Source organism: Pan troglodytes, chromosome 23 (genome assembly GCF_028858775.2).
Source record: "Pan troglodytes isolate AG18354 chromosome 23, NHGRI_mPanTro3-v2.0_pri, whole genome shotgun sequence".
In the NCBI taxonomy this organism is placed as follows: Eukaryota; Metazoa; Chordata; class Mammalia; order Primates; family Hominidae; genus Pan; species Pan troglodytes.
In genome coordinates, this window is record NC_086016.1 from 27,577,607 (window position 1) to 27,590,351 (window position 12,745).

The window sequence follows — 12,745 nt, forward strand, 5'->3', positions numbered from 1 at the left end:
TGTCACTGAAAAGGGATTGTCTCTTCTTCATCCAGGGTGAAGCCCTTCTGTGGAGCTGACCAGGGTGCTGACCCAAAGGGCAGGCCAGCGCGTGCTGCAGGACGCCCAGCTTTGCCCTGGAGGTCTCAATCCTCTCTACATTCTGAGGAAAACTCTTGGCCCCAGCAGAGAGCAAAAGTCCAAGGCCGCCTCCCACCCACCGCCAGCACTGGGTTTGGCCTGTACCATCCAGGACCCAGTGCTTCTGGGCCTGGCATTTCTCCTTTGGCAAAAGAGTGAGAAGAGACGTGACTGTGCTCCATGAGCAGAAAGTGCCATTCCAACTTGAAATAAAGAGACTGAGCGCATTTATTCAGGTGCAGAGGTGGCTGATCAGGTCTGACCCAATGAGGGGCTCAGGGTTTCCACTCAATGACATGAATGGCGATCTGGGTCACCTTCTATAAGGCCTCGCCCTCATAAGCCTTGCTGTCAGAGTCCTCCTCCAGGACACGGAAGGTGTGCATATGGGCCTGCAGGACCTTGCAGCCCTCAGGGGCCTCTGGCAGCATGGTGAGGGCCTTGGTGGCCTTCAGGCACACCCTGCCCATGGGTGAGTGTAGCAGCTTCAGTAGCAGGCTGATGGCTTGTGCGTCCAGGGCCACATACTTCTTGGCAGGCCACCAACACGGAATTTCTAACAGCTTGTGGGGGCCTCTTCTCACCCCCTCTCACCCTAGCCCTCTTTTGACCTTGGTGCCTGCAGAGTCTCAAAGGGAGGTGCCACCCTGTCCTGCTGCTGCAGGGATTCCCTGATTCATTCATGCAGCGAGATGCTGAGGCAAGAGCTGGGTTTCCCCACCTCAGCAGTCTTTTGGGCCAGGTAATTCTCAACTTGGGGCCAAAGCTCCCCTGCTGTGACCTTTGGGTCTGGAGCAGCAAACAGAGCAAAGCCTTGTCCTCAGGAGCTCCCCTTGGGGATGACACAGAAAGTGATGGCAAGGATGGTGGTCACAGTGGACACAGGAGGATGCGGGGAGGCTGCAGTTGCAGAGAGAGAGAGTTCTTTCCTGGAAAGCCACTCTCCTGATCCCATGGAAAGGGACCTCTGTGCAAACCTAAGAAGGATGGGGCTGGGATGGGGCCTGGGAACATGCATTTCCACAGACCACCCAGGGTCTGGTTCAGGGGCCACACTTGGAGAAATACTCACCCGGGCCTCTAATGAGACTCTCAGAAGAAAGAGAAACCTGGACTTAGGGAAGGCAAGAGGCCCGCCCCCCCCCGCCCCCGCCAGCAAAGGGACATGGCCACGGCCAAGGCAGGGACTCTGGGGGTCGGTGACTGGCCCATCCTCACAATGAGGGTCCCAGTGTGGGAACACTCCCCAACCACTGCAAGCTCTGAGTCTTTGTGCTCCCCCAGTTTTGAGGCCAGGATGTAGACTGTGATCCTATGTGACCTGGACTGAGACACAAGACACTGTGCCTCCGTTTCCTCACCTGTGAAGGCAGACATCGCCTCCCTGGAGGGTTGTCTAAATGTGAGGTTTGGAGACAATGCCTGGCACACAGGACACACTCAGTGACCGCTGGGTGTCAGGATCGTCACCAGTGCTTCTCCTGGTCTCACCTTCCTCATGGGGAGGAGGTGCCAGACCCTCTCCTGCATCCTCCTGCAGGCAGGAGACAGCGGGTCCAGGACAAGCTCCCGGAGCTGCTCCTCCCTCTGCAGCTTCCACATCAGTGAGCGGATCAGACCCTTGCTGATGACATCGTGGGTCCCTGCACGACTGGAAAGGGCACTGAGGGTGGACCGGCCACACCCCCTCCCATGCTGGTTGGCCTGCAGGGCGCAGGAAGGATTTTGCAGAGCAACTTGGTGGGTTTGACAAGAGAACTTGTAAGTTCCCCATCACCCCACGAAGCTGCCTGGCCAGGGGCCTGAGAAGCCAGCAGGAGGCTGTGGGTGACAGCCATGTCAGGGGCTGAGTGAGAGGGCAGGCGCAGAGGACCCAGGGAGGGCCAGCCTTTGGTCGTTGGCATCTCGGGGCATCTGCCGTAGCAGGGCACAGTGGCCTGAGAGGCAGCAGCCAGCCCTGGGAGATCCCGCACCTCACTGCTGTGGGGCCCAGGCACACCAGGAGACCCTCTGCTCTTCCCTACAACTGCCCCAGAGTAGGGGAGCCAAGAAAGCCCCCCCTTCCCACCCGAAATATTTCAAAGGAGTTGGAGACTCACGCCTGGTCAGAGCAGCCCTTGAGAAGAGCTTGGGTTCGACTCTGAGATGGAAGACCTAGAGTGGAGGCCAGTGTCACACACACCAAAAAGAGCTGCGCCCCAACCAACGCCAGCGGGAAGCCATAGGCTCTGGCCAAGGGGTCTTGAAGGGACCTGGGGCTCTATGGGAAGGGGGGCATCACATGGCACAGCTGGGGTGCAGGTACTGGGAGAAGTACAATGAGGCAAGGCTCCCCCATAAACAGGCCCCACCTGGCTCCTCCCAGTTGGAGCTGGAAGCCTGGGAGGGAAGTTGTCGGTCCAGGCCCAAAAGCCTGTGGGGCAGGTAAGGGGTGAGAGATTTTATGGAATGTAGAGGCCTCTGGAGGAGACAAGCCAGAGGGTTGAGGAGGAACATCAACCCCTAGAGGGGCCTGGGCAGACACTAGCTTTCACTAAAGGGTTACTATTTTGTCCATCATGAACTTGTTTGAATTAAATTTTCTTTTTTTTTTTTTTTTGAGGTGGGGTCTCACTCTGTCACCCAGGTGGGAGTGCAGTGGCGTGAACTCAGCTCACTGTAACCTCCACCTCCCAGGTTCAAGCAGTTCTCCTAATTAGCCCGTGCCCGGCCTAATTTTTATTTTTAAATATCATATTAAAATATTATTTACCTTGATTCCTGAGATTTCTGGCCCCTCTTAAATTTGGCACCAAGGCCAGCATCTCACTGGCCTCCCCCCAGTCCTCTGGATAGGGCAGGAATGGAGGCAGGGGCGGGAATGGAGGCAGGGGCGGGAATGGAGGCAGGGGCAGGAATGGAGGCAAGGGCAGGATGTCCACAGAGGATGGCGGCCGCTGTCCCCACAGGGCACCCAGGCTCCTCCTTTCTCCCTTCCTCTCTCCCTCCTCCTCCCACTACGTATGTGCCACCTCCACACCCTTTCCCCCACTGGGCAGGGGCCACCTCCCCGAGCACCAGGTGGTGGGCTCCAGCTGATGTTGTGGGGGCCTTCCCTGGGGTCTCTGGGTCACTATACCTCAGCCAGGGTCACCTCCTAGGACTGACCCCTAGGAAAGCCAAGACCACACGGTGCTGGTGCCTCTGAGGGAAAGGCCCTGGGGAGGGCCTGTTGGGGGGACATGGTGCAGCACCTCTCCTTGTGTGACCCCAGTCCTTGCCCTCTGTGTGTGGTGAGAGGTCCCCAAAGCACTGAGCATCTGGGTTCATTTACAACCTTCTGGGTCACAATGGCCTGTTCATCACTGGTGAACTTTATACCCCAGGTGATAATCATTTCAGGGACAGAACCTCCATCTCAGTGGCCTCATAGTCAGGTCTTGCTGTGATCCCCATTGTACAAATAGGGATAGAAGCCAGAGAGGTGAGGCGACCCGCCCAACTCACTCAGCTCATATCGCAGAGCTGGCAGAGTTCATGAGTACCTTGGACAGTTGCACCAAATGCAGTGGACTGGAACAACTAGATCAAGATGTCATTTCACAGAAATAAAGGGAAGGCCATGTACTTTATTCCAAATATCAACTCTGAAAGGAACCAGGTAATAAAGATAGTGTCAGCTTAGCAGCACTAGTGATTGAGAAAGTCATAGGGCTTTAGTTAGTCCAACTCCAGCTCTTCCCTGTCCCTGTCCCCTGAGCTGATGGAGCTGACATGTGCACCTCTGCAGCCTCAGTTTCCCCTTCTGCAAAGTGAGGTTTCTGATTGGTGAGGGCCTTGCAGTCTGATGCCCTACCCCTGCAGTGGCCGTGGTGAGGGCTTCCACGAGGAAAGCTGACCCTGTGCAACACCAGCAGTCCAGCAGTCCCTCTGTCAGGGGAGGGTTAAAACTACTGGGTGCCAGGCTGGGACTGGCGTCTCAGTGTCCTGCAGGGACTTCTAGGCAAGGAGTCCCCATCAGGGTTAGGCTTTGTGCCAGGGCTGAGGTCCTGGAGGAACCAGACTTACCCCAACTCAAGCCCACAAAAGGAGGGTGTCATGTGAGGTGATAGCCTTATGCAGTGTGATGCTTGCAGGACAGAGACTGGGACAGGGAAAGCCCGAGGGGTCTCCACAGAGGATGAGTGACAGGTGCAGGGGACTCCCAGGCATAGAGCCTCTAGAAGCTCCAGGTGGCCCACAGGGCTGGAGCAAGTGAGTCCTGGGGCCAAGGTGGTCTGAGAGCAGGCTAGACAGGTGCCAGGCCCAGACCCAGAGAACTCATCCCTGGAGGACAGACTCATCTGGGGAGTCCTGGAGGCTGTTTGCAGGGAATCAACGAGACCAGAGTTGGATGGGTGGGCAGGGGTGTGAATCCAGAACTAGAGACACCCCATGGAGGGTATTGTGGTGACCCAGGCAGTTTGACTGATATGAGGACAGATTCAGGAGAAGGGGGAACAGGAGAGGGAGGAGCAAGGACAGCCCTGGGCGTTTTTGATGAACAGTTAACACTGTGATCATGTCAGTACATCCTGTATTTTAAACAAAATGCCCAAAGGAAGTGGTGGTCTGCAAAGCATACCCAGAAGGCAGCAAGGGCTTGGCTTCGTCTCCCCCAAGGCCATCCACTCATCGACTTGCTCATAAAGGCTTACTAGGGGCCAGGCTGGGGGACACAGGGAGGGTGGGCCTAACGGAGGGGGACTGTCCAGTCAGGAGGACAGATCATGGCCCATTTTTGGAGCAATAAAGGGGGAGGGGGTCCCCCCTCTGCAGTGGAGGGATGCCAATACTGGTCTCACAGATCAAGCAGCACTGGCTGGTGATGGGCGCCCCTCAAAGGCAGCAGTGACAGTGGAGAGGAGACCAAGGGCTGTGGCGGGGAGCTCCTGGGGGACACGGAGGGAGAGGCTGACAGACCACAGGGTCCTTGTGGCCCGCCTTTATCCTCAGATCCAGAAGGAGTCTTTGGAGGGATTTGGGTAGGAGACTGATCATCAGATTTGTGTGCTTCTGATGAGAGGCTGGTGTAGACCAGATTAGAGGAGGGAGGCCCAGGGCGGAGAGTGGGGGTAGCCAGGTCCGGGGGAGGTGAGGAACCTGGAGGAGGCACAGGCTTAAGCCACCCAGGGGCCCAGATTGCTGCGAAATGGGAGGGTGAAGCTGAATTGGGGGCACCAGAGGTTGATGGGGAGTAGCAGGCATTCTCGGGGGCTGCCTGAGGGAGACTGGATTTCAGAAACATGTATGAAAATCATAAAAATGTACATGCCTTTTAATCAAGTCATTCCACTTCGAGAAATTTGTTTTGGGGGGATAAAACTTCAGCTAAAAATTCTTAATGTGTGGGAGGCTGAGGTAGGAGAATCGCTTGAACCTGGGAGGCGGAGATTGCAGTGAGCCAACATTGTGCCACTGCACTCCAGCCTGGGCGACAGAGCGAGACTGTCTCAAAAAAAAAAAAAAAATGTGTTCATGGAGGGAAAAGTGGAAACAGCCTTAATGTCAAACAGTAGGGGGAGGTAAAATAAACTATGTTATATCCATGGTAGGGAACATTAAACACTTAAGATAAATATGTTTTTGACAACTGTAATGACATAATAAACATTTAAAAACATTTAAACATTTGAAACATTTCTACTTTATGGTAAAGTTTACTCTTTTTGGTGTAGCTAATAAAACCTAGTATAATTTTTAAAAAATCATTGACTCATGTAACTATCACAATTGAAATACAGAATATTTCCACCCCCCCCAAATTTCTCTAAGCACCCCTTTTTTAGAGACACAGTCTCACTCTGTCACCCAGGCTGGTGTGCAGAGGTGAATCTCAGCTCACTGCAACCTCCGCCTCCTGGATTCAAGTGATTCTCTTGCCTCAGCCTCTCAAGTAGCTGGAATTACAAGTGTGGTCACCACACCCGGGTAATTTTTGTATTTTTAGTAGAGACAGGGTTTCGCCATGTTGACCAGGCTGGTCTCAAATTCCTGGCCCCTGTTCTTAGCCCTTATGTTCCTTTTATAGTCAAACCCTTTTTGTACCCCAACCATGGCAACCACTGATCTCTTTCTGACCCTATACTTTTGCTTTTTACAGAATATCATAGAAATGCAAACATTAAGGATGTGACCGTTTTTTAAATTAAACTTTTTATTTTGAGATAATTGTAGCTTTTCATGCAGTTGTGAGGAATAATACAGAGGGATCCTAGGTACTCCGGCCAGTTGCCTCAAGGGTAGCACCTTGCAGCTACAGTAACAGATCACAGCCAGGAGATTGACATTGATACAGCAAGAACAGAAGGGTTCCCTCCCAAACATCCCTCATGTTGCCCTTTTACAGGAACACTCATTTCCCACTGTCCCAAACCCCTCCTTAGCCCGTGGCAACTACTAATTTGGTCTCCACTTGTATAATTTTGTTATTTCAAGAATGTTCTGCACATGGAATCATACAGTATATGACTTCTGGAGACTGGCTTTCTCCCACTCAGCATGGTTTTCTGGGTGTTCCTCCAGGTGGCTCGGTTGCAACATAGTTTGTTCCTTTTTAATGCTGAGTAGGAGTCTAAGTATGTAACCTTCTGAGTCTGGCTTCCTGAGTTCAGTGTAACAATGTTGTAATTCATACCAGTTGCCTTATGGATCAATAGTTTGTTCCCTATTATTGCTGAATATGATTCCATTTATGAAGGTATCACAATGTGTTTAGCCATTCACCAGTTGAATGACAATTGGGCTGTTTCCACGTGTGTGTGTGTGTGTGTGTGTGCGTGTGTGTGGTGTGTGTGGTGAGTCAAACCAGATGTTTCTGCTTCTTGCCAATGATGAATAAAACCAGTATAAGTATTTGCATACAAATTTTTGTTTGAACATAAGTTTTCATTCCATTTAGATAAAAACCTAGGAGTAGAGTTTGCTTGATATGCATAAACACATGTTTATTAGAAATTGCCAAATGGTTTCTGGAGGGGAGGCTGCTGAGGGTGGGGACATTGGGGTATAGGAGAGTTCTGTTAATGAAGCTTCCACCAACCCAGCTGGAAAATGGGACTGTGTCCTGGCACTGAGGTGCCCAAGCCGCGTGCCCAGACCTGAGCTAGACAGGGTCTCAAGATCACAGTCAGTCAAGGGTAAGAAGCGGCATCTTCTGCTCCAGAAGCTTCTGTTCCTGCAGGCCCTGCCCCCTCCTCAGGGCTCCGCAGGAACTGTTCAAAATGCTGGGTGCTGTGCAAACTGTAGGGCACAGCCAGACACTTGGAACTCAGAGGGACCCAGGGTGGGCAGCATTGGCCGAAGCTAGAAGTGGGTCCCTACAGGTCACACCCCACCTGCCGCCTCCAGACCCTGGACATTTCAGGGGGGGCTGGGCCAGTTACAGGGAGGGAAAGGGAAATAGGGACCCTTTGAATTGCTGCACTGGGACCCTAAGGTCTTGGGTAGTAACAAGGAACCTGGAAGCATAGCTGTCCCCAAGAGGCCTTCCTGGGTCCCTCCTCCATGGACAGGACTTAAGACTGGACAGTTACTCATCCATTTTTCCATCAGTCTGTCCATACATATATCTGTCCCTGCACACACACACACCCATCCTTCCACAAGCCCTTTGAGGCCTCCTATATAGGAGGACCTATACAGGGCCCTCAGCTCCTGATGTCCCAGGCAAGGCAGGATCAGCCTAGCCCAGCCCCAGGTGAGACCTGAAGTGTGCCTGCTCATGCACCATGGGAGAAGGGGGCTGTGGCACTGGGGTCCCCTGGGAGTACTTGTCCCTGCCTAGTCCAGAGCTCAGGCTGTACATGAGACCCTCTGTGAAGACGATGAGGGGCAGGGGATACTCGGGATCCCATGTCAGCAAAGGTGGCCTGGGGGCCATGGCAACCTCAGACAGGCCTGGGAGCTTGAACCAGGGCTGGAGGGCAGAGGGAGGAAGGGCATGCTGGAAGATGGGTGTGAGCAAAGGCACAGGAGTGACCTCAGCGCCCCTTCCCTCAACAGGGATATGGCAGGTGCACATGGGCCCCCGCGGAACCACCCTGAAGGATCATCTCAGAGACCCTAGAACCTGTCTGTCATGCCACCTGCCCTGCCACCCTGCTCACCACCCAAAAATTCCTTCCATTCTGCCGCATGGCTGGGCCCTGCACTGGGCCAGGCCTTCACGGGGGCAGGGGACAAGGGAGAGAGGGGGTCTGGGCCGTGAATGGGACACAGGCAGTGACCACCTGGTAAAGAAAACTGAATGAGCAGAGGATGCAGGGAGGCAGGTCCAGGGCAGGGCCCTGCAGGGTGCACAGGAGTTCTCTGGGGTGGACGGTAGACCAGGTCTGTGAGCACGCACGCTGGGCTGGGCCAGCAGGCTGACGTGTCCTAAGCCCCAGAGCCCTGCAGAGGGGCCGGAATAGGGCCCAGAGGGAGCAAGGCTGAGAATAAAGGCCCTGAATGCCTCAGATCTGGCCAGATCTGCAACTCCTAAAGGTAGCTGCATCCTGTGTTGAGACGCTATTGAGTGGCCTTATTGTCCCTGTACATTTATAAAATACGGGACATGTGTTGTCCGGCTGAGCCACTCAGGGATTCTGTGGGGTTCACAGCCAGGATCATGGTCCCATTTCACAGGTAGGATAACAGGCTCAGAGCAGTTAAATCCCAAAGAGGGAGGCAGAGCCAGCTCAAGGGTGCCCTGACTTTCAGCCCAGGGCGTCCCAGCTGACAAATAGGGAAACCGAGATCAGGAGAGGAAGGGGCCTGCCCAAGCTCACATCGGAGCACACCTGTATGGAGCACACCTGTATGGAACACACTTGTATGGAGGGTGCCTGTATGGAGCACTGCCCTCTGCCAGGCACCAGATATGCTCAGGTGGGGTGACCTCCCTTTACCATTCCCCAGCTCTGACCCCATTTCAGGGATGCAGAAAAGAGGCCTCAGAGCAGAGTAAGGCCGAGTCAGGGCTACAGAGCCCGATGGCCACCCCTCCCCTGAACGGCTAGGAGGAGGGAGGGCAGCTGGCAAAGGCCTGCAGGAGCCCAGAGCGTGTTCTTCCAAGTGGAGCCTCTGCTGTGGGAGCCCCAGCCACAGGGTCAGACAGAAAAGGGGTCCCACCCAAGCTCAACCCTCAGCAGCCCTTGACCTTGGGCAGTTTGACTCCCTTCAATGGGCCTCAGTTTCCTCCTCTGTACAGGGCGGGTGATAACAGTTTCTCCCCACAGGTTGGTTTGGGGGATTAAATGAGAATGCCTAGGGAGTGCCAGGCCCATGGGGACCCTCACCTACCCCCAGCCATTGCTGTTCTCTCCTCAGTTCTTGCCTGGGCCTGTGGGTGACACGCTGTGTGATCCTGGGCAAGTGCCTTTCCCTCCCTGGGCCCAGCCTTCACTCTGGTCAAGGAGAAGCTGGGTCAGGGACCTGAGGACCAGCCATTCAGGAAACCAGTAGATTCCTGGGTGAAGGGGTTGGCCAGGGAGGCCTGGAGGGGCAGCGAGGTCTGAGGTGAGAGTAGGGTGGGGGCCAGGCCAAGGGATGGGGATGGGGGATTCACCTTCCCAGCTCTGGTGGCCCTGCCTGCAGCTGGCTGACCTTGGGAATCCCCAGGCTAAGGTTAATCTTAACATTGACCTAAACCAGAACTCAGGGTGACAAGGGAAAAAACTAAGGCAAGAAGAAGCCAAGGCTGCCGCCTGGGATGTGGGACAGGAGAAAAACAAGACAGTTGTGGCCAGGGAGAGGGGGAGCGTATTTCAGGGCTGCACTGGGTGTTCATGCAGCTCACAGGTGAGGGTGGAACAGCCTTCTCCCTACATCCCACCCGCTCCCAGCCCCAGCCCCCCACCAGGCCTGATGCTGCCCCTTGGCTGCCTTCCCACACCTTGAGCTCCACCTTGGGTCCTGGAGCTCTGGAGGACCTGACTTCAAGGGATCTTACCTCCCCTTCCTCTTTGACTAAGGAGAAGCAAGAGGTGCAGCCTTTTCCCAAGTCTCCAGACTCTTTATCCCATCTCATCCCCTAGCTTAGTGCCTGGCGCATACATGGTTCCCAATAAACAGTTTGTTTATTTATGTACTTTTCTTTTTTTTCTTTTTTATCTTTTTTTTTTTTTGAAACACCATCTCTTTCTGTCACCCAGGCTGGAGTGCAGTGGTGTGATCATAGCTCACTGCAGCCTTGACCCCCAGGGCTCAATAGATGCACTGACCTTAGCTTCCTGAGTAGCTGCACAGCTGGGCCTATAGGTGCTTGGCTAATTTTAGATTTTGTTTTGTACTGTAGAGACTGGGTTTCACCATGTTGCCCAGGCTGGTCTCAAACTTCTGGGTTCAAGCACTTCACCCGCCTCGGCCTCCCAAATTCTGGAATTATAGATGTAAGCCACTGTGTCCAGCCAACAGTTTAAATGAGGGAGGGAGGGAAGGAAGGAAGGAGGGAGGGAGGGAGGAAGGAAGGAAGGAAAGAAAAGAGAGATGGGTTGGGTCGGTCAATGAAAGTTATTACAAGAGACAAAGAAGGACATTATATATTGATAAATAAGTTACTTCATCAAGAAGATTTAACAGGCTGGGCGCTGTGGCTCACGCCTGTAATCCCAGCACTTTGGGAGGCCAAGATGGGCAGATCACGAGGTCAGGAGATCAAGACCATCCTGGCTAACACGGTGAAACCCCATCTCTACTAAAAATACAAAAAATTAGCCAGGCGTGGTGGCGGGCACCTGTAGTCCCAGCTACTCGGGAGGCTGAGGCAGGAGAATGGCGTGAACCCGGGAGGCAGAGCTTGCAATGAGCAGAGATCATGCCACTGCACTCCAGCCTGGGCGAGAGAGCTAGACTCTGTCTCAAAAAAAAAAAAAAAAAAAAAAAAAAAGAAGATCTAACAATTAGTACATGTGCATCTAACTACAGAGCCCCCCAAGTATAGGAAGTAATGACTGATGGAATTGAAGAGGGAAACAGACAGCTTTGCAATAATAGTTGCAATACTATACGATCAATACTGGCTAGAACAATGAGACAGAAGATCAGTAAAGAAGTAGAGGACTTGAAAAATACTATAAATCAGCTAGACCTGACAACATCTACAACAGACTCACAGAATACAGATTCTTCTCAAGTACACATGGAATATTCTCCGGAATACACCATGTATTAGGCCATGAAACAAATCTCAGTAATTTAAAAGGACTAAAATCAGAATAACTTCTCTGCAGTAGAATGAAAGTAGAAATCAATAACAAAGGAAATCTGAATTCAGGAATATATAAAGATTAAACAACACACTCCTAAACAATCAACGAATCAAAGCGGAAATTACAAATGATGTTCGAAAATTCTTTGAGATAAACGAAAATGGAAACACACACCAAACTTGTAGGAGGCCATGAGACCAGTGCTCAGAAGAAAATGTAGAGCTGGGAGGCCAAGGTGGGAAGATGGCATGAGGCCAGTAATTTGAAACCAGCCTGGGCGACAAAATAAGACCCGATTTGCACAAATAAAAATAAAAACAAACAGGTGGGTGCCATGTACCTGTGGTCACAACTACTTGCGAAGCTGAGGTGGAAGGGTCCTTGAGTCCAGTAGATCAAGGCTACAGTGAGCTGTGATCGTGTCACCGCAGTCCAGCCTGGATGTGAGACCCTGTCAAAAGTAGAAAAAGAGAGACAGAGAAAGAGAGAGAGGAAGGAGGAAAGGAAAGAAGGAGGGCAGGAGGGAGGGAGAAAGAAAAAAAGGGAAGGGGAAGGGGAAGAGGTAGGGGAAGGGAAAGGGGAAGGGGATGACCTCTGAACTGCAGCCCTGAGGCTGGACTGGGGAGAACTGGCCTCACAGGAAAGAGAAGAGGTGTTAGGGCCGGGCGCGGTGGCTCACGCCTGTAATCTCAGCACTTTGGGAGGCCCAGGTGGGTGGATCACAAGGTCAGGAGATCGAGACCATCCTGGCTAACATGGTGAAACCTCGTCTCTACTAAAAATACAAAAAATTAGCCAGGTGCGGTGGTGGCTGCCTGTAGTCCCAGCTACTCGGGAGGCTGAGGCAGGAGAATCACTTGAACCCGGGAGGCAGAGTTTGCAGTGAGCCAAGATGGCGCCACTGCACTCCAGCAGCCTGGGCGATAGAGCGAGACTCCGTCTCAAAAAAAAAAAAAAAAAAAAAGAGAAGAGGTGTTAAATGGAATCAGACTCTCAGAAAAGACAGAAAGGAGATGAAGGGAAACATGGAGAAATGACTAGGACCCACTGTGGAAGCCTCTTGTGTGCAGCAAAAATGATGTAATGGGATAATGAAGGGACAGTTTCTATCTCCTACAGAGCAGGATTGCCCCTGAGAGCTCGAGTGAGAGGACAGGCTGTGGGTTCCTGGGATTTCAGACATTTGCAGCGGGAATGCAGGGATGTAAGATGATGTGTTTTCCAGTCCCCTGGCCAGCAATGATGCTTCTCAGTTATGAACGTCCCCCATGGAGAGTCCTAGGGTCTTCCTGTCTGAGTCAGCTTGTCCTCTCAGTTCCTCCTCCCTAGATCTCTTTAGAATTATTTGCTGGGTTAGGGTTTCCTGAGAGTGGAGAAGGAACTATGGATGTCCCCCTTCCTCCCTCACCATGGTCAGA

The 12,745-nt window shown here is 52.8% G+C and overlaps 1 protein-coding gene across 3 annotated transcripts in view; it reads left to right on the forward strand.

Moving 5' to 3' along the window:
- LOC107966561 (aspartate-rich protein 1-like) overlaps positions 1–351 on the forward strand; it is a 34,255-nt gene extending 33,904 nt beyond the window's left edge. For all 3 annotated transcript variants that reach the window (XR_010156207.1, XM_054675957.1, XM_024352599.3), the window contains one exon: positions 36–351. Coding sequence is in view for 2 of the 3 variants with exons in the window: in XM_054675957.1 (XP_054531932.1) it covers positions 36–40 (5 nt within the window). In the remaining variant the exon portion in view is untranslated. The remainder of the gene's footprint in view (positions 1–35) is intronic.
- The last annotated feature ends 12,394 nt before the right edge of the window (positions 352–12,745 follow it).